Below are 21,643 nucleotides of genomic sequence, written 5' to 3' on the forward strand. Positions count from 1 at the left end.
AAGATTCCCAGGCAGAATTCCAAAGAACGCAATGCTGCCTTGGGCCTTCTGTTAGCCAGCAGCACGTCTTCGAGGGGCAGCCTCAGTGAGCAGCCAGGGCCTACAGGCAGCACCACATCGCTGCTGACTAAACCAGAGAGTGCCAAGCCAGTCTCACAAGGGCTCTTGAGTTTCAACAGAATGGGTACAGGGAAGGGAAGATGACTTTGGTGAACATTTTTCTCCCATTCACCATCACATACATCTTCTTCTAATAGCAGCTTCAGTACTTCGGAGCAATACACAGCTGTTATCAGGACAAGACAGAAAGGGAGCAACTGGATCCTCCTACCCTGAGTGAACAGAAGTTGTTTCCCAAAGTTATTTTAAAAACGGCATTCAAAAGATCACAGCAGGGACATGGGGAAAGGAGTCCAGCCAAGGCAGCACGGCCCTAAGATGACTGTGTTGTCCTAAGCTAATGAAGGAAATCAGAACAAGAGCACCTCCCCTGATCTCCCCACCACCACCACGGGAAGGACACCATGAGATTACCCACAAGATATTCAAACTGAGACAAATGCCAGGATTGAGCAATTACTCAGACAGCAAACTGGCTGTCATTAAGCCATTCCTCCATGCACTGAACTGGTGTGGAGGTTGCTAGATGGAAAACCTAAGCCTCGCAACACCTGGGACAAACAGCTCACCAACTTCTGTAGTCAGAGCAGTTTTTCCTGGTAAGAAGGGATCCCACTAAACAATGAAGCTGTCCTGGCAGGATACAACTATGGATCATGCACTCCCCGAGTCCAGCAGAGGAAGCGATGCCAGAGGATCCTGGAGTCCTTTCTCACCATTATGCAGGCAGCATTTCACCTCAGGGTAAGTTAGCAGCTCCCAGAAATGCTGCTTCTGATGGCTGTAATGCAGAAGGCTCCTCAGCAGTTAATGACATCTTGGGGGAATACACTAAAAGGGGCAACCCTGCCTCTTCCCTCAGTAGGTTTTTCCTGTTTTTATGAACACTACAATGGATGTTAAGGAAGCAATGAGAAACTATTTACAGTTCTCACTCTCTCAACAAGAGTACCTTACTGCTGCCATGTCGGGAGCCTGCTATCAACTGCAACAGCACAGTTTCAATCTAACAGAAAGGTGCTGCAGCAACAGGGACAGCCCAGCTGGGGAGGCTATGAAAGGAAGGCAGCTCACCATCCCACAGACAGAGCTGGGAATGGGGGTGGGAGCCCTTCTTGGTGTGGGAACCCTGCAATCCTGGTGGCAGGATTCAAGAGAACCGCAGGCACTGCCAACTGCATCTGAGAACTGCTGGAGGAAGAGAAACCTACTGGCCAGACAGACTTTCCCTTCTTCTCCACTCCCTGTCCTCTTCCCTTTTTTTTTTTTTTTTTCTTTTTTTTTTTTCAGTTTTTTTTAAGGGTTTTTGGTTTTGTTTTTTGGGTTTTTTTGGTGTTTTGTTGTTTTTTTTTTTTTTTTTTTAGTTTTTTAAACAAACAAACCAAGCTTGGCACTTCTCTAACACCCCCTTTGCCAAAATTGCCCGTCTGGGATAACTGACAGCTCTGTCAAATGAGGTGAGGCAGTTTGCATCCTACCACAAACACTTCTGGATACAAATGATGAAAAGAGCAGTGTGCGAACAGCATCTTCTCCTTGAGGTAGTCTTAGTCATCTCAGTCCCCAGCCCCAAAATACAAAAGAACTAACCCTAACAAACACTGCAACCTTAAACATCTTCACATTCTGTAAACTGCTGGAGAATGCATCTGCTGCATTCATACAGAACCATGTGCATCGTGTTGAAGATCATACATTCAACTCTGTCGTGAAATAAATATATAAGGAAAAAGAGTAAAAAAACAAAAAAACAAAAAATAAAAGCAAAACAAAAAAAACAAACAAAAGATTCTTGCTACAATGGCAGGGACACGCGTTGCCCTGTCTCAGCACCTCCCTCCTGCCTTGATCATGTTTCCCCCATCATCTGGAGGTGAGCCCGCTCCCTGCCTGAGGCACAGAGTAAGGCATGGGCCGGGGGCAAGCTGGGCTCACTCTTTGCTCACACTTGTCTTGCAGGAATGCAGAACGGCCTTAAAAAGGAGAGGCAGCTGCTCCAGTGGGACATTCACCATCTTTCCTGTTAAGAAAAAGATCAGAATTAGCAGCCATTCCTGAATCAGATTTCCGAGAGACACCTAAGCCAGCTCCACTGATGACGGTTTTACCTTGAACCTCTCAGAGAAACAGTTAATCATCCTACTGCTACATTAGACATTCGATACCCATTTGGGCACAACAGGATTTATTATTTACTGAAACAAAAGCTAAATAAATGGGCAAAGTCAGATCAAAATGATTTCTCCACAATGGAGCAGTATTTATAGAAACTGGGAAAGACTAAATCCTGTCTCTCCTCAAACTCCCTTGTTGATCTCAGTGAGTAAATTATGTGGGCTATTATGTGATTATTATCTGGTCTGTTACAACAGGGTAGGACGAAGCACACAGAGCCTTGACACAAGGAGACAAGAATCTTCCTTTACCGTAACATCTGGGAACCAACGATGTCTTAATAACACCAGACCCTGCAGATCAAATTAGCGACACAAGTGAATTAGGAGCTTCACCTGCGTGTCTCAGAGGTGCCGAGGCTCAGAGCAGCCAAGGCAGGGATTACCTGCAGGCCTGCTGCTGCCCTGCTCACCCAGCACCCCAGGCAGTGTGCGGGGATTTCCCTGCCCCTCCTGAAACAACTCAGAGCAGGACCACACCTCGGTGCTGCTTGAGACAAAATGCCTCTGAGCCGGGACTGGAGAGAAGAAAACAAAATATGAGCCCGAGTGAAATGCTGAACATGGGCACGTCGGGGGTGAGGCCCAGCTCCTCAGGAGCAGGACAACGAGCACACAGCACTTGTGCCTGGCACAGCGGCACAACGGGGCAATACACCAAGGAGTCGGCCTGGCTGGGTGACCTGGGGGTGGCAGAGACTGTCTCAAAGCCAGGGGAGCAACTTGAACAGAACGAGGTCTCACGTGAACACCCTCCAGCAATGTGAGCAAGGATTCCATTCTCACACATTGACATTTTTCAAAAGCAGATTTCACCATTTGCAAACAATTGTGGTGGGAGAAGAGCTTCGAAGTTACCTGCAATATATCGTATCTCTGGCAAACACATCATTAAATCTGGAAAACGGTTTGGCTGGTGCGGGTATTTGTACTCTGTGAAGTCCTGGCAAACATACCAGTACCGCTTATTCAGCTGCTCCAGTTGGGATGCATTGGTTAAACCCCTAATGTCTGAAAGAGAGCATGATGAAAACATAAGGCAAACAACTGAGAACAGCATCAGATTAATACTTCCTCAGGATCGGTCTGATTTCTACAACTCCAAGCTGGGTCGCTGTTCTGGAGACTGACTGAGTGCCCAGTTACACAGAGACTTCGTGCCCGGTGTGCAAAAGGCCTCCTTCCACAAAGGGATGGGAAGAGCTGAAGCCCAAACCTGCTCATCTTTAGCACTCGGGGCACTCCCTTGCAGATAACAGCTCTAGCAACCTTAAATCCCTGCCTGGCTTCTGTAAAGCAGCTGTGTGTCAAGGTTTTGTCCTCACAGCGGATCCAACGTAATTCTTCCTCAGACAGAGACATGGTGATTTTGGCTGTATCATCTTGGCTGAGGAAAGCGTTTGACTATAATCCAAGGTATCATCATATTTCTTCCCATCTGCTTATGAATTATGTCAAACGAGCTTTACACACTTGTCAAGTTCTTATTTTAAAATTCAGCTTTTCACCCATGTCAGGCAACGAACACAAAGGAAAATGGACATTCTCAAGCCATCAGTATGGCAGGAAGTCCCAGTGCCACCTTCCAACATGATCAATGACATTTGCTGGGCGTTCTGGGGGGGGGGATCCAATGTGGTCGGAATACGGAAACTACCCGACCCTCCCTGCAGGCTCAGTCCTGTGAGACGGTCTGACGGAAGAGCCATTTATCCGCTGCCCAAAAGCTGACTTTTAAAAATAATTTTCAGGTATTTCACATAAAAAATTGCAAACTTCAACTAAAAATAAAAGAAGACAGGAAGTTAATGAAAATACATTTTAGAAAACAATGGAGACAGCTAAAGAAGTGTCAGGAAACTGCCCAGGGAAGCAAACCGGAATGTGAGCCTGGGCACACATTGAAGCGTCAGCACTATCTCCTGGTGAAAATGAGTGGGGGAGGAGGGAGTTTTCAGCACATTTCACAGACTGCAACTATCTTTCACAGCATGAAAGACTCTGGGGACATTTGTTTCCAAAATTACAGCTGAACGCCATCTATTAAGCATTTTCCTCTCCATACTTTTCTTCATTTATGCACACACAACATGAAGAAATGTCTGAAGAGGCTCCACAGAAGCACAATGGCAACAACCAACTACTGGAAAGGGAATCACAAGAGAACTATTGATTCCAATATCGATTTCAGCCCACCACGTTTGTTAGGAGCTGACCAGGATCTCCTCACACGTTGAAGAATTAATCTACATTCCATTCTGCATTGACTAAATTGAAGATTTTCAAAGGTCTTGCAACAGGCTGAACCGCTGGCACTAACACACCGGTTAACCAACAGGAGGATACCATCCCTCATTAGGCAGAACTCATTGCCAGCGCATAAACACTTCATTCCTGAATACTTCCCACTTTAAGGAGTTAGCATTAGACATAGGAAAATATATTGATGAAGATTCTAAATAGTAGGAAGCCAACTAGGTGACCTAGGCATAAATCCTGATGGTAAATCACTTCAAGAGTCAGGAAAGCTCTACAAAGGGAGGATCAGTTTTACAAAGGCACCCTCCCAAGCAGAAGAACAAACACATTTTCAGTTTGTAATCTGTGAAAGATTCCAGATACTCAGTATGGGAAAAAATCATGCAAATTAATTGTGAATTTGGCTAAACTGCTATCTGCACCAGTATCACTTTCAGATGACTGGTGAAAAGTTCATTAGCAGCTGGTAAGAAATCAGCCACCCAAATATGCTCCAGACAAATGTTACCAGTCTCTGCTATACTCTTACTCTGATATGAACATTTTTGATACGTTCTAACTGTACGTATGGCACAAGCACAGTCCTTGGTGTCTACATTTAAAGACAATAAAAGCAAGTAAGCAAAAGCATTCCTTCACTTCCAAAACTTTCTCACACAGGTGTCTGCTGTCTGCATGACAGCACAGGGGCTGCAGAGCCCACATCAATCCCTGGATTTCAGATCCTTCCTCCAACAGGACTGATTCCTTCTCTTCACCGACTCACCTTGATTTAGGAAGTTAATGGCTTTCATGCATGCATACTCCTCGTTGCTGACCTTCAACTGGTTGAATTTGCGAAAGAGGTAGATCAACCGCTCCATCACCTCCATTCCCTCTTCACTGAATCTGGAAGATAGAGATCACATGTCAACATATTTAGGGCACAGTCACACATAAGAGAGGCTCATTTCTGTAACCTCAGAGATGTTTAAATCTTGCAATAGTTTTCAAAAACCTTCACCAAAACTGCTTCAGATCTGCTGGAGCTGTTAAATGGAAGCAGAAGTAAGTGCTTTGGTTTATCTCCAGCCTGTTCCAGCCATCCAGTGGAGCCAGGAACACTCAGTTACCACTTGTATGCTTACAGGCATTCTGCTTTGCCCCGCTACACTCATATTGCGCCAGGTCGCAATCAGGACAGCGCCTTCCTTCCTCACAGGACAGGGATCTTCCTTCACATTGTATTTCCAACACCAGAATTGCCTACAATTTCTTCTATCTGTGTAATGCCACTTGAATTAACATCAGAGAATCACACTGACCCATGCACAACAACGCTCCTCAATTATCTAATGGACAGGTGAGGACCACCCATCACCTCCCTAAAATTCCCACGAGTAAACGACAGATTCCATACTTCCACACAACCATATTGATTGCCTGTTATGGTTGGCTCATCTTCCTCAGCTGAGAGCTTCTTGAGACACTGCAGTAAGGCTGCGACCCTCCTTGGAAACACAAATATGCACCAAAACACAAATAACCAAGGTTAATGTGTGTGGAACTCCAGGTTGCATTCACAATGCCTGAGGTTAATCATGCAGTCTTAGTAAGGTGTGCTATTTCCTTCTGAAGCTCTCCCCCAAACAGGCCATGCAGGAGTCATTGTGCCTTCTACACACACCCTGAGACTCCATGGCAGCAGCACTGCCACCAGTGAGGGCTGGCATGGGCCTGCTGCTGGGACCTGCAGCCACCACTGATGCCAGTCCTGAGCTCTCCCTCTGTACAAGGGAATGCATGTTGCTTGCACTCAGAGCTCCCAGTTCCCTGCACAGCCACCCTGCTGTTTGTCAGCACAGCACACAGAGATGGGCTACTTGTCACATGGCAGCACGGGCTCAAAGCAAGCAGGTGAGGAGATACAGTCCTGCGGGGGAGCCCAGTGCTATACACACGACTATAAACATCCACGAAGTTCCATAAACAGGAGGCGGATGAGATGTTTCCACAAAAACCATCAGCCTCAGGCACGGGAAGTCTGTAGAAAACAAGCTGCAGGCTTCTCCCTGAGCTCCCACCCTGGTCAAGAGAAACCAGGAACCAACAGGTGGCAAAGGGCAGCCCCATGCAGAGGGACACAGCCCCCCCACCCTGGGAAATGGCCCAATGCAGACCTGAGGGCACAGAACCCAGCCCCCGCGCTGCAGGGCAGAAGCAGCAGCGAGCCGCAGAGTGCTGAGCAGCTCTGGTGCCTGCAGGCACTGCCCACGTGTGCAAATGGCCAGTACCGGCCTCTCCTGAGTGCCTCTCACCACAACATCACTGGTTTCAAAGAAACCGTGTATTGCATAAATCCTCAGAAGTGGGACAGAAGTGTTTCGGCAAGCTTCAGCTGCGCTCTGCCATTGTACCACACAAAGAATAAGAGCGCAGCCAGAAAGTCAGCTCTGAATAGAACGAAAATAGAACTCTTCTCACTGAATAACACCTTATTTTGGCATGTATGTTTGTTTACTTCAAAGTTATTTGTAAAATAGACGGTGGAGGTTGGCCTCAGAGAAGCGAAAACAAGCTATCTGAACTTCGGGTCAGTTCTTCAGGAAAGTAATATTGTAAGTGATGAAAGCCTTGTCGGCTAATCTAAAGTTGTACAAGTTTTCTTGCTCTTGAGTTGACATTAAAAATCTTGCAGGTGCAAGATTGCAAAGCTCAAGAAGTTAATGAGCACAAAGACCACTCCGTTGTCTGTGGAGTTTAATTGTTTTTAGAGCATGCATATTTTTACCAGCCACTCATCACTTCATAAATCCAGGAGAGCTCTTCTCTCATTCCTGCAGTTGAACTGTCTTAGTTTTCCGTGCATACTTTCCTCCCCCTTTCAAACAAAGCTGTTCTGTTTTTCACAGCCCTATTTCTTCCCGAGGACCGACTCCTCCACACACCTTTCCTCGCAGTTTACACCAGGCGAGTTTCTGGCTATGGGTTATCAGGATCAGCTGGGAAGAGGGGGAAGAGAAGCGCTATCAGAAGAGTGCTGGGGGAGGTCAGGAATCCATTCATTTCATATTCACCTACAGAAAACAGCACAATAAAAGAAAACATTTGATCCAGCAGCCCAGGAGAACGCTCAGCCTGCTGTTAGAGTGGAGTGAGACACAGGAGCTCATCCGATGCGTTCACTGTCACCTACCTAAGCACCAGAGTTGCTCCTGTCATTTTGCTAGATACCAAAATAACCCCAACGAGTTGGACCAGCACGGCTCTGAGCAATTGTTTTCAGCTGGCTGCGAGACCAAACTTCATTTTGCAATAACCACTAATCAGCACTGGAGTTCTCCAAGGAAACGGAAGCTCTTCAAGAAAGCCCTCAAGGCAGAAATCTCTCTTCATGAGTTCCCTCACAAATCTGAAGGAAACAGCTTGTCAGGAGTGTACGTCCCCCTGCCGCATGCAGACAGTTTCACTATGGATAAGCTGCCACAAAGACAACAGAGACTCAGCCCTCATCTGTGCAGCTTCCCGCAAATGGCTTTTGGTGCACATTTTCCTATTTTCCTTAATGACAATTAGCGATACTTGAAAAGCTAAATCAGAAGAGACCACAGCAGCATTCCACTCCTAAGAATGCCTATTTTCACCCCATGTGCACAGATCTCCTCTGAAGGACTTTTGAGGCTACCGGCTTTGAATCACCCGTTTCTGAAGGGGGAGGGCTCCTCCTTTGTCCTGTTTTCTTACCTCTCGCTCGTTATTTATCACAAACCCCAAATGAAACACACTCTTCTCTTTCGAGGCTCTGACCAGGACAGCGCAAACAAAAGGAAGGATGAATATAGGAACAAGTGTTATTGTGCTTCCCTCTGACCCACGCTGCTCCCCCAGGAGCAGCACCAGGCACAGGATGAATGGCAACAGCCAGGCTGAGCGTGTGGAGCAGGGACCTGCCCCAGGAAACGAGGCACCTGTGGCCAGCCCTCACCTCCATGTGGCCCTCAGCAAGTTGGTCCCCAGGGGGCAAAGGGGGATGCACAAAGGAACCTCAAGGAACTGCTTGGTGCTACGATGACCTGAGAGTACAGACATATTTTAAATCTCTCCTTACTAAGCACTTAGATCCCCCGATTACTCCTGCAATATTGCCAAGTTTAGCACAGGCAGAGCCCCAACAGAGCAAACGTTAAAGCAGGGGGTGGGCAGCAGCCTTGGTAAATCCCACCTATTTCTCCATGACATTGTAAGATCGTGACTGCTGCCAAAGGACCTGGCTGGCACCAAGACCACAGAAAGAAGGAAAAAGAAAAAAGAAGCAGAAAACCCATCACCCTGGCCAAAATGATAAATGACAGGCAGGTTACTCAGAGCATCAGATAGTACAGACTATGGAAAAACAACAGCTACGTTGCAACATCTTACATTTATGAAATCAAAACAATGAAATAGCAATTAATAACGAACACTTTGATAATACAGACAACCAGCTTTGTGAACAACCTTTCCATTGCCCAAACAAGTTTTCAATAAGACCTTCTGTATCTCAGGGTTACCAAAGTGTCAGATTAATGTGTTTCATTCTCCCCACAATAAAGGTGGTTTGTAGGGTTGTGCTGAAGGGAGACGGCATTGCTATAGGAAAGCCACCCTCAAGATGATGCGACCAGAATCTGTTTTCTCTTCCAGCAGCTGGAAGTCTCTGACCAGCTATCTGCTCAGGCAGCCAGAAGCATCTCTGACTGTTAGTGCTGTTGTTAGCTTGAAAACAAATCCTAGAAATGGACTTACATCCACGCTGCATTTTTTCTCCCTCACTTGCAATTTGATTTCTACAACTTTTATGAAAGAAATAAGAAAAAAAAAATGGATTTTAAAAACACAGAAAGATCCTTAAGGAGGATGCAGAGAAAGTTCAGGTAAAATTAGGAAGAAATCTGCCATGCATTGAGAAACACAGAACAGCCACAGAGACCAGACAAAAAATTGTCAGTCTCAACAGAAACCACAAACTGAAATCACAGGCCATTTACTCCAGCTGCTTGACCAAAAGGAAAGGAAACATCCTACACCTCTCTGCGAAAGGAAGCTTTCATTCAGCACCAACTAGCCACAGCCTGCCACACATGAAGCCTCAAGCACACACTGTCAGCACAGAACTCCCACCGGCACCTCACCTGTGCAGCTCATCATCAGAGGGCGAGTACTTGGAGGTGACGTCTGCAAGGTCACCAAAGATCTGTTTGCTGTAAACAGTCAGCGAGGAAAGCAGGATCAGCTCCTGCCAGGTGGAGCTGAGCAGGCAGGTATAGTCCTTGATTGAGAGTTCACAAAAGAATGGCAGCTTCTTGATCCAAGCAATCTGCCTGAAAAGCAATTCATCCGCCAGACGACACAACAATGCAAACAGCTCTGCCTGAGTCACTTTATACCTGCAGGCACAGTTAATATGAAGGCATAAAAATAATTAAAAACACAGAATGACACAATCTGACAAGACACTTGAAAAGCAAGAAAAATGTCACCAGAACTGGTGTGCGAGCGCCCAGCATGCTGGTGCCCAGAGTGTCACCTGGCGGCGGCAGCAGCGATTGCCAGTGCCTGCTGGGGCCAGATGAGAACCTCTGCAGCTGGGGCTCACCCCGGGCAGCACCTCTGCAGGCTCCTGGGCCACAGGGGAAGTGGCCCCTGCAAGCTGACCCCGCATTACCCCAGTCCCATGTGCTTTTCCAACCATGGTGCTTGTCATCAGCCCTTCAGCATGGTTAGTGCAACCTCAGGGCTGAAACCACTGAACTCCACTGCTGCACAGCCTCAGCCCAGTACGTACAGCCTGAACTGCTCTGCAAAGGCTCCACCACAGGACAGGCTCTGGGTTGCTGCCTGCAATGTGGTGCAGCAGCTCCCCACACTCCCCATACCGCCAGCACCCCACCCAGCACGGCAGCTCGATGGAGCTCAGGGCTGTCCCCACCACTCGGCACTCACCCGTCTTCAATGAGCATCGGTGTGCCGAGCGGCTCCAGGTCCTCCGCTGACACCAGCTGGTTGATCAGGCTGTGTGACTGGGGGTCCAGGCTGCGTGCCTGGGGGGGCACCAGAGCCGAGTGAGCAGAATAGCTAAAAAGGTGCGGGAGGTACTGATAGTGCGTGGACACTGGCGTCCCAATATATTGATCCCTGAGTGCAGCAAATCCGTTCAGCTCCACGGACCTACTGGAAAACAAAAAGCTTTTTAATATACTAAAAAAAGTCCACCCGATTCATTAAAATGTTAAAAATCCACCTACAGCAATGTGGATTAAAACAGAAAATGTGAACGAAAGAATGAAAAACCCCTTTGTGTTTAAATCCTACACTGGAAATAACTGAGCGTGCAGATAAGAGGCTTCACGTTGAGCACAGCTCCGGCCAGTTCTTCTGAGCAAAGTGCTGGGAGCAGCTGCTGAGCTGCCATTCTGAGCAGACACACGACTGCAGCGAGCACTGCCACACATGCTTTCTTAAAGGGACAGAATTTATGACTGTAAATTTAATAGTTCATATAGGCAGGGATTGCAAATACTTCCTAGCTTACAGTGCAACTGAAAGTAGATGGGCTGCAAGCCTGAGATCCTTGCGGTGTCCAACGCTGAATCGGGTCAACACTAACAGTAACTCACAGTACAACACCACCAATTAGTAACCTAAATGGAATTCATTTATTTTCAAAATCTGAGCACAGTGAAGCTAAAGAGCTTATACAGAATGAGGGGTGAAAGCGAATCAATTCTCCATAGTCTGCAGGGAAAAAAAATAAAACCAATACAAATTAAGAGCTCTAGTTCAGTGATCAGCATTTAACTCAACGCTGCCTTTTTATTTTTAATCCACCACGAGCGTTTCACCTCTCTATTCAGTATTTCCCAACCCAGTTGCTGTCCTTCTAAAAGTGCACTTCGAGATGTAAGGATGTGCAGCACGTGCAGTTCGCACAGAGGTACTCCCAGTGAGCTTCTCCCACACTGACCCCAAGCATCACTCAGGGAAACAGTCAGAATTATTACGAGATGAAACTCTTCCCACCTTGAAGATGGAGTAGACACAGGTGAAGGCTGGTTGCTCTCAGAAACTCCATTTCCAGGGGAACTGTGGTCGCTGTCTCCATTGTTGCTCCATGACATGTTTGCTTCTCCCTCAAATTCTTGTCCGGACATAATTCTTTCAATCTCCTCCTCCGATATCTTTCAGAAATGAGATCATTACAGTTAGTGCCAAGCTGCTACTTCCATTGAACAGAAAAGGGCTGGAGCTGGCCTGCCCTTGCAGAAACACTTCACTGGTCCCAGAAACACCACGTTCTCCCTTTACATTTAACAACATATATGAAAAATTCTATTTACAGCTGATGGTGGTGACCTTCAGCTCCAGCAGTACAATTCAAGTGTCAATAACAGAGCAGAGAGGAACGGACACACGAAAGGATTATGTCAAACACACACAGCAATGAGCTGTAAATCAGCCACTGTCAAAGAGCACAAAACCACAGAGCAGTTGCAGCCAGTCCATCAGGAGCATCACTCAGTGCTGAGCATGGCACCATGCTTCAAGGAGCTGCATACGCTCCTGGGGAAGAGTTGCATCAGTTGTGAGGAATATGCAACATCAATGTCCTGAGCTTTTTTTCAATTCTTTGTATTACCTCTGAGCAAGGCTGTCACAGCATGTCCCCACCCTGACACGATGCAAGAAAGGGCAGTGAACTCTGATCATAATTTTCAAGCACCTTACATTGTTCAAACAGTTTATTCCAGCCCTGGAAAACTGTCAGATAACCACAGTGGGCTTGCCAGGTACAACACCTGAAGAGTGCAATAATTAAAGCACCTCACAGCATGACTTACAGTTCAGCAGTGACCAACCACGCACAGCTCAGAGGGCCAGGGCCTGCTCTGACAAGCAGAGGCTGCTCTTCTACTAAAGGTGCATTTTGCAGAGAGGCATTAAAAACTGAGTCATCACTTGGCCAGAAATAAAGTTTGTTCTTCCTTGATAGACCCACATGGACTTCAAGAATCTGTAACTAACACTATAAATACGATGTCTGCTAACAGTAGAAACTGCTATATGATTTTTATTATGACTTGAGCTGGCTCCCTTCCACTGCTGGCAACCAGTGGGACTGCAGGAATTCTTGCCTTCTTCTTGGTAGGTCAGGGAGGATCTGCACTTTCCAGCTGCCTGGCTTTTCATGATTTTCATTTTGCACCATAGTGAGTAGCGCTTTCATAGGTACATTGTCACAGAAAGTGCTTTTGCTGTTCTTTCTGTTTTATTAAAATAAACAGTAAACTTTTTAAAGACTGCTTCTCCAGAAGCCAGCTGGAAACGGCCGTCATTCCTCACGCACACAGTACAGGCTGCTGTGCTGAATTACCTCGTGCTTTACAAGACATCTCCAGACAAGCTGTGTCATCAATCAGCAAGACATTTACTGGGAGCCCCTCTTGCAACAACTTAAGAAATTGCAGTGCAGAGCCTGCAAGATTTACTGGGAGCTTTGGAGGGATTGAGGTCCCTGTGCTGCTCACAAAGGACAGGCAGCTCCAACAGTCTGAGCAGCAGTGCAGGGATCCCAGGCTGCCCATGTAGGCACCCACCATGATGCCCCAAGGCTGCAACGCATCCTCTCCCACAGACAGCAGAGTCAAACTTTACTTACAAACCTACTGTCTGTGGCACACACCTGCAGCAGACAGGGTGGCAAATCCCTGCTGTGCTAGCAGGAGGCAGGGACATATCTGGGGGGCTTTGCCAAAGCAGCACTGCCCTCGTGTGCTCCCAAAGATGCTCAATGCCTCTTTCTCCACCCCAGGGTGTGCTGCTTGTGACTGGCTCCCAGGAGTCAGAACCAGGAGTAATGGCAAGCAAAGCACTTGGAAACGGCACCTCCTGCAGAAATTACTCACCTTCCCCACCCCAGAATGGCCAGCCGCCTACCTTAACCCAGCTGCAGCAGGGAAAAACCTGGCTGCTGCAGAAATGAGTGCCAAGGTCAGCAGAACAAGAACAAAAAAGAACCCTGGAGAAATTTCTGCCCGCACTCACCTGGACAGGTCCAATACTTTTGTTTCTTCCTCCTGGCATGCCATCCTCTCTGATTGCTGAAAGAAGACAACCAAATCTTGGTAAGGAGCAGCGCTATTTGGTATTTTAAAAATAGACATGTACTATTATAAAACAATTTTTATGTCCTAAAAGATCAATTCTGCTTAAAGTGCACTGGAGCACAGTGATCCTCACCCCAACAGCAACATATTTCTGTGGCAACAAACATTACTTGGAGAATTTAGCGAGATTCTTGAGCAACAGGGAAGGAAGGAATGATCAGTCCTTTATGACAACTCTATGTTAATTTGAAGGATGGCATATGGAAAGTAAAAAACGAAATGCGAACAGCAGAATATCTAACTCCACTCCACTCAGCCTGTGAGGCTGGTACAGGTCCGGCTGCACCCGCACAGACTCCACTGATGCTGTAGACAACACAGAGATAAAGCACCTCACCGCAGCTGGCTCACACTGCTGCTGTTCCAGAGGGTCAGCTCTCCTGAAGCAACCACCAAGCTGGCTGCATGCAAACTATCCATTTAAAATTCGAGTTACTACACTGAGATGGGCAGTTTCCTTTCAGAAGAGCAGCCTGGTTGCTCCATACAGCAGTTGCATCCTTAAGACTTTTAAATCAAATTCCATAAAGCTGCAGTGTAGCCGAATTACGGAGGTGCTGCTGGAGCTCTCCTCCCACCACAGCAACCCCACAGAAGCAGTGTCTGCGGTGTCTCCTCTCCACCTGGTCCCCATCCCCATGTTTATCAGGGTCCAGGCTGTTTCCCAGCGGCTGGGCAGACTTGGCAGCAGACTCTCCCAGCTGCACCGTGACCTTGTCGCTGTCCCTGCTGTACAGCGCACAGGGATGGGGGGGGGTCTCCAGAAACAGAAAATTAGAGAAAATCTAAGGGAAAATTCCTATAGCAGGAATTTCCTGTACCATACCTGGAGATGCCTGGCAATACTTTCTATTTGCTGAGATATTTTATTCGGATATCAGTGAAGACAGATAAACACCCAACTCAGCCTTTGTTGACTAACACCGTGCCCTGCTGTTTACAGCTCCATCTCTGAACTCCTCTGTCTCCTAGATTACAGTGTGATCAAGATGTTTTGCCTAAGTGCAAGTTTTGGAAGCCTTGCTAGCTGTGTAAAGGTGTTTGGGTTTGCTGGTAGATCATCAAAACGCTTCCAGAGGGCTGACTGGTTCAAAACACACATTGTCCAGGAGGGCTGTCTTCCTTCTGCCAGGCAGGGCAGCCAAACTCTCCTCAAAGCAAGTTCCTTTCAAACATTAAGCTCTATGGCTTATCTGAATTCAAAAATGTAGATCTAATTATGAAGTAACTTGATTACGAAGCAACTTGATTATGCAATCATTTTCTCATACTGGCAAGCCTGTCCCCAGGAGGCAGTATGGGACTCACTGCAGGACCCTGCTGAGCCCTGTCCCTTCCACACCAACTGCACTGTGTGTTTGGGAGATTTCTACCATGTGAACTCTGTAAATGTTTAGGTGCAGCTCCAACACCCTGCTTGCAAAGAGTCCTAAATAACCACCCACAAACAGCTGCGTCCCATCCCCACAAAGGCACAGCTGCAGGACAAGGGACCTGCTGGCCGGGAGATGGCAGCGCTGCCCCGTGCTGTGCAGCTCCGCTCCTGCTGCCAGGACAGACAGCAGCACTGGACTCCTGTGGGAGAGCACAAGGGGATCTCCACAGGATGGGGGCATGCAGCAAAGCCCAGGACAGCTTTGGAACTGCTGCCAGAGCCGCTGGGAGCTTGCAGCTGGTCCTGCACAAGGGATCTCACAGCACCAGCAGTGTTAGACATTTTACAACAAAATACCATTTATAAAGTTCTGATGACAAGATGTGCTCCCACCTGTGTGACACTAAGCTGGGAGGAGCTGGGACTCTGTCTGCCTTAGGAGCAGGGGTGGGGCAAACGCAAGCCAATAAATTTGAGATAGGCCAAAATTTACTAATTAATTGTTGCTTAATTTACAACTTTATTGTTGCTTATTTAGGAAACGAAATGTTAGTTTTTGCTTATTTAGGTCGAAAAGGTAAAGGGTGGTTCTGTCTGAGATCAGCTCCAACTTCTGTTCCACACCCAAGACTCCACCACTGCCAAGCTCACGTTTCTTTACCTTTCCGGTTCATCCCCATCTGGAGGCATTTGAGCAGCCGGCAGTACTGGCATCTGTTGCGCTGCTTGCGAGACATGACACAGTTCTTGTCTCGGCTGCATCTGTAAACCCGCTTGTTGCAAATGCTCCTTTTGAAGAACCCCTTGCAGCCCTCGCAGGAGATGATGCCATAGTGCAGACCCGTAGCTCTGTCCCCGCAGATCAGGCAGGTTCGCTGATCAACCCGGTCATCTGGAAGAGAAGAGAAAGGGCTCTGCAGTCAACAAAACAACTTCACCAAGCTAACCCATCTCAGCTCATCACATCCCAAAGGATTTACATCCAGGAACTCTCAATAAGCGACAAGAAGGAAGAACAGTACACCCCAACTTCATCTCACAGACAGCCGCTGTAAATGCTCCTCTTTCTTAGTCATGATGCATCAGAAATGTAAAGCGGTTTGGAAAACTGGGTGCTTCTTGGGTTACAAATTGCACAGCAGGTCCCTGCACTGAGAGCACAGAATGCCTGGCAGACACCAGAGGGAAGGTGGCACCGGGCTGTGGGACACGGAGGGGAAGACAGAGACATGGCCACCTCCACAAAGACCTCGCTGTACAACACACACACCCACAGCCTGAGCGCTATGACAGAAATGATAATGAGGTTAAGCTGCCATGACTTGATCTTACTATTTCTTTTCTAAACCTCTGGATGACAAAAAATGTAAATCGTACGACCCCCAGCAAGAGGAGCTGTCACGTTACATTCAGTATCTTAAGACCATAAAAACCCCTCTGAGACAGAGGAGGGATGATGCACAGCTCAGCAGGAACATCTGTGAGCACGCAGTAATCTTCATAGACATGGATGTCAGATGGAAAAGAAAAAGCAACTGACTTTGCTAACCTAGATGTAGGCTCACTGTCTTGAAGGACATCTAAATCCTGCTTCATTAAAAAGTTAACCGCATTAAAATGATGGCAGCAAACTGCACCAGCAGCAGCAGCTGTCCAACCACAGGCCAGAGGAACCTCTCACACTTTTCCTGCCCTGTGACTTTAACCTAACAAAGTCCTGACCGTGCAAGTAGAGCCACGCTCAGAAGGTGGGCACTACTCCCGTGTGCAGTGGGACACACAGGTCTGTCACAGCCCTCACCCAGCTTCTTTCCCAAACATCAGTCAGTATGTGGACACATGGACACCCTTTCCTGGCGAGGTGTGGGAAGAACTGTGTGTGGGTTTTGGTCACAGCACTCAGGGAACTGCATGTCTGCATCTCACTGTGCTGAGTTTCCTATGGGAGCTGGTTAAGGCAGTTTTGTTCTTGCATTTCTTAGCCAGAACACAACTGCACGCTGACTTGCACAGCTGCCCGCAGCTTCCACAGGTGCCAGGAGGTGGCAACAGCTGCCCACAGCTCCCAAGGACGGGTGCTGTGACCCAGCAGCCATCCTCAGCCCTTCGCACAACGCAGCAAACTGCTTAGAAGGCAGAGAGAAACTGGTACATCCATCAGGGGCCTGATGTGCGGAATTGCTCATTTGCTGCTTAGGGTTCAAATCACACAACAGAAACTGCTCCAGATGCCCCCATAACAGCTACAGCTCGAATCAGCAGGGAAATGGGGAGCAAGAAGCAGTGCCTGGGGAAGCTGCCATGCAGCAAAAAGCTGGAGAAGGACAAGAGGAGCAGGAGCTCCCCAGCAGAGCACTACCTCCAGGCCGTGCCTGCCTGCGCTCAGCCCTGCTGCCCGGGGGGGCTGCAGCACGGATGGACCCTCCTGTCTGGAGCAGCAGGACAGGAGGCACAGCCAGGTGCTCTCCGATCCCCATGAAATCTGTACCAGCTGACAAACCTCTGGGTAGCTCCTTACTACCAGAGAACACCTGAGTTCAATAGCAATAAATGAGCCAAGCCCATTAGGGTCAGGAACAAAACCAGTTTTCAGCTCCACGAGCCAACCAAAAATCTAAGCCAGCTGCTGCTCTCACCCGTGCCTTTCTCCGCAGCTCAAACCCAGTAGTAACCAAAACCAACTGGCAGTCATTTCTTAGACTCAGCAATGAAGAGCATATAAATTCACAAATTTCACTGCAATTGTTCTAGAAAGTTAAAACAAAGGCCTGGGCAAAGGAAACACAAACTTGAATAGGAGAAGCCTCCATGGAGCCATTGCTGCTGCACCGCACTCCCAGTTCTACAGGACTGACCAGCTCAGGTATGTGCCCCAGGAGGCAGCTGGACCGGCCGTGAGGCTCCCAGCACGGGGTCTGGCTGGGTATCTTGCTGGAGGCCCCGGCACACCCACAGCTGGGAACTGCATCATCTCCGCCTCCAGCTCTGGTAGCTGAGGGGGCTGAGCAGGGGCTGAGCGGACCTTCCTGCAGCATTTGGTGCAGCCCCAGCTCTGCTCCTCACCCCTTTCACTCCCAGCGCCACAAACTGGGCCTGCAGTGGCCTCACACACCGCACAGTGCTTCAAACCTGCACCGCCATCCCCTCACACAGCGCACAGCACTGCAAGCGCACACTGCCATCACACACACTGCCATCACACACACTGCCATCACACGGGCTGCAGGCCAATGGTGGGGATTTAAATGAGGGCTCATTTCCAGGCACAGCTTTTTGTTGTGGGAAGAATAGGGCTGTCACCAAGAGAAGTAGGAAGCACGGCTGATGAAAGCAGCCAGGAACCAGAGCCTTCCCTTGCAGCACCCATTTCCCCACTTAGCATGGCAGTTGGTGTGAGCAACCCCACTGCTGTTGGAACCTCGAGCTGCACGTACCACGATGCAGAAATTCCACCCTGGGATGTTTCCGGATTAAAATTCACCACAGAACAGTGGCACACACCACAAACAAAGAAACAAACCTCCTGGGAGCAGATAAAGAGGAGCCCACGTACCCCATGAGCTGCTGCTCCAACAGAAGTGCTGGATGAAAATCACTGCCGGAGAGTTCCATTGGTTTAAACAAATCCTGCAGAACTGCGGTCAGGTCCACAACAATCCTACTGCAACCGGCTCTGCCGGCTCCCGACCTTTGCTATTTTTCACGCTGCTTACCGCAAGATCCTCCTGTGAGCCAACACTGGGATCGCCATTGCTGAGCCTTAGAGCTTGTAAAGCGCAGGTGGATTGAAAGCAGCCTTGCACTGGGGTGCCCTCCGCTCCCTTCACCTTGAAACTTCACGGGGACACTTTAGGTGCAACTGCTTGAAGCAAAGCAGCCGTCCCTCCTCCCACTAATTCCTCTGGTTTTAACAACCACACGTGACAATACTCAATAAGAACCAAAGCCACTGATAATGAGTTCTTCCAAATGGCTCGCATGTGGTTTATCTGGAAGCATCCTTTCAGCTCTCCTGATGGGTCTCACACATAACGGCTCATACACGGGATATTCCGGCTTTGTTCTCACCACCTATTGTCACAGGGGCCACTAAATCAAACAGTAGCTGCCACGACAAAAGCACTCACAAAAATCTCAACCTCATCTTGAACCCTGAAGATTTTTATGGCGACTCCCTCAGTAACCCCTCCCCAAAGCCACATTAAAGGATGTATTGTTTTCAGAGGTCACGGTAGGTTTCATACCGCGTTTTAATACAATGTAAATTCTACAAGAATATTATGATGTTACACAGGAGTCACACAGGCAGCGTGAGGGAGCGGGGGGGGGACCCCTGCTTGTCTGTTCTGCAAGGCAAACAGAAGCCATGCACTTGCTTTTTATGATACTTACTTCTTCCCTCAATGAAACGAGGACTCTTGATAACGTTTAAAACAGCAACAACAAAAATAAGCAAACCCTGTGAAATTTCAAGAGGAAAATACCTTAGATTCCTACTGAAGCGCACGGCACTCAACTTTATGAGCACGTTTGTACACGGGCAGAGAAAACACAAGTACAGAAAGCATTACAGCACACAGATGAGCAGAGAAATACAGAACAAATAAAGTGCTGAACTCGCCTTCAGACCTGAGCAAGCATCCCTCATCGCTCACAGCTCTCGGGACAGGCTGGCAGCACCACACGTACCGGGGGAACAGATGCCAGCAGTCCCAGGGCTGCAGAAAGGCTTTGCAGCTCAAAAGCACAACCAGCTTCAGCTGCCCTGAGAGCTCTGCCAGGAATCAGAGCCTGTGTGCACGCGGTCAGAGCGCAGCCTGCAGCACCAGAGCTTTGCAACATCGACACCTCCGCACCCGAGGCAAGCAGATGTAAAACCCCCACTGGGCACCAAAAAGGGAATTTATTGGGATTTAGTTTTGTTGGAAAGGGATGATGGAAGCTGCAGCTTCCAGAAGTTCCAGCTTGCGCAACTGAACACGCTTTCAAGGAAAGAAAATGTTCCCTTGAGAAGAAGATGACAGATGACACTCAGCACCGCAATTTATCAATAGCTTTAACATCTTCACCATCACATCTCATTCCTCTGCTTCCCGACTCACCCTCCCTGGAGCTCTGGGCTCACAGCACTGCACAGCATGCTGAGCTCCCAAGCTGCTCCACACCAGCTGCCAGGGGCACAGGGAGGGCAGCTCACACGTGTTAAATCCCACTCAAACCTCACTTGCCTCTCCGCTCCGATGATGCCTCAAACACCAGCAGACATGCTGAGATCCATTTTCCCCTTTCTCTTATCTACCTATTTCTTTCACTTTCTTTTCCTTTCAGGAAAAACGGCAACTGAGCCGCCGGTGCCCAGGCATCCCCCGGTGAGCTGACACCAACCACAGGAGAGGTTAATGCACACGGACAGCCTCAGGAAAGAAAAGAGGGCAAAAAGAGGCAGCCTGCTGCCTCATTCTTCTTACTCTAAAAAGATGTCATGCTAAGGAGGCACAGTACTCAGTCAGTGCATCTCTGTGTGCTACCTCACCTGCTAATTGCAACCAACACACACAGATGCATTCTGTATAGGTTTTGCTCCTGCAAAAGGGTTCAGCCAAAAGAAATCCCCCATCAAGAAACCAGGGGAACCCCATGACTCTCTGCAGGGACACACAACCCAGCCGAAGGGCCGCCACCAGCACCATACGGCTCTCCGGGAGTGCAGCCTGTGGCAACGAGCACGGCTCGGCTCGGCTCAGCTCGGCACGGCTCAGCTCGGCCGGCAGGAGCTGAGCGTGCGGCAGCACAAAGCCCCGGGAACAAAAGCCCATTTCACCAAACTGCCCCAGCGCGGGGAATGGCAGCCTGCAGCTGCTGCGGGGGGAGCTCCGCTCACAGAGCGCACAGCAGCGCGGAGCTCCGCTTCCTCAGCACCAACTTTCTGTAATCCCACTTAAAAAAAAGCAGAACGCCGCTGTTGCAGCACGGCCACATGCTTCTCATCTACATCGGATTGAGACTTTTTTGTTCAAATTGGTAAATTACAAAGCAGTGAGATTACAGCTTCCCTTCCTACTCCGCTGTGCTACTGAGGCCAGCACAGAGCGATGCGCAGCAGAAATCTCGGGTCAAGAAAGGCCGGCCGGGAGCCGCAGGGAGGCAGGCCCGGCACAAGGGAGCTCGGACCGGGAGGAAACAACGCGTTTGCCTTCAACGCTTTCACCCGAATTATTTCTGCCCCGATTCGAAGCGCATTTAGCGGGGCTTTGCCACCGCCTTTAATTGCGGGGGGATGGGGAGGGAGGGGGAGCCGTGAAGTATCTGCGAAGTAGCGCTGGTCCCCGGGGGATGGAGCTGCCTTATCGGGAGCCCGCATGACCCCGGTACCATCCGTAATTAACGGTACTAAAAAAAGCTCTTCCAGATGGTCCAACGGATTAGGAAGTTTCAAATACAAACAAATCAAGACACAGAACGAGCGGTTCTGTTTTAACTGCACGCCGGGCAGAGCACAGCTCCGAGCGCCGGGCCGCCGCAGCCGAGCAGCG

General features: G+C 48.7%; 1 protein-coding gene across 4 annotated transcripts in view; it reads right to left on the reverse strand.

Moving 5' to 3' along the window:
* Positions 1-1,372: 1,372 nt before the first annotated feature.
* NR6A1 (nuclear receptor subfamily 6 group A member 1) overlaps positions 1,373-21,643 on the reverse strand; it is a 61,841-nt gene continuing 41,570 nt past the window's right edge. For 3 of the 4 annotated variants that reach the window (XM_072352900.1, XM_072352903.1, XM_072352902.1), the window contains 8 exons: positions 15,772-16,002; positions 13,614-13,669; positions 11,592-11,749; positions 10,515-10,742; positions 9,704-9,958; positions 5,320-5,441; positions 3,153-3,305; positions 1,373-2,140 (listed from right to left, as the gene is read on the reverse strand). In XM_072352900.1, the coding sequence (XP_072209001.1) occupies positions 2,052-2,140; positions 3,153-3,305; positions 5,320-5,441; positions 9,704-9,958; positions 10,515-10,742; positions 11,592-11,749; positions 13,614-13,669; positions 15,772-16,002 (1,292 nt within the window). In that variant the 3' untranslated portion in view covers positions 1,373-2,051. The remainder of the gene's footprint in view (positions 2,141-3,152; positions 3,306-5,319; positions 5,442-9,703; positions 9,959-10,514; positions 10,743-11,591; positions 11,750-13,613; positions 13,670-15,771; positions 16,003-21,643) is intronic. The other variant, XM_072352901.1, reaches the window with a different exon arrangement.

Source organism: Excalfactoria chinensis, chromosome 18 (assembly GCF_039878825.1).
Source record: "Excalfactoria chinensis isolate bCotChi1 chromosome 18, bCotChi1.hap2, whole genome shotgun sequence".
Taxonomy (NCBI): domain Eukaryota; kingdom Metazoa; phylum Chordata; class Aves; order Galliformes; family Phasianidae; genus Excalfactoria; species Excalfactoria chinensis.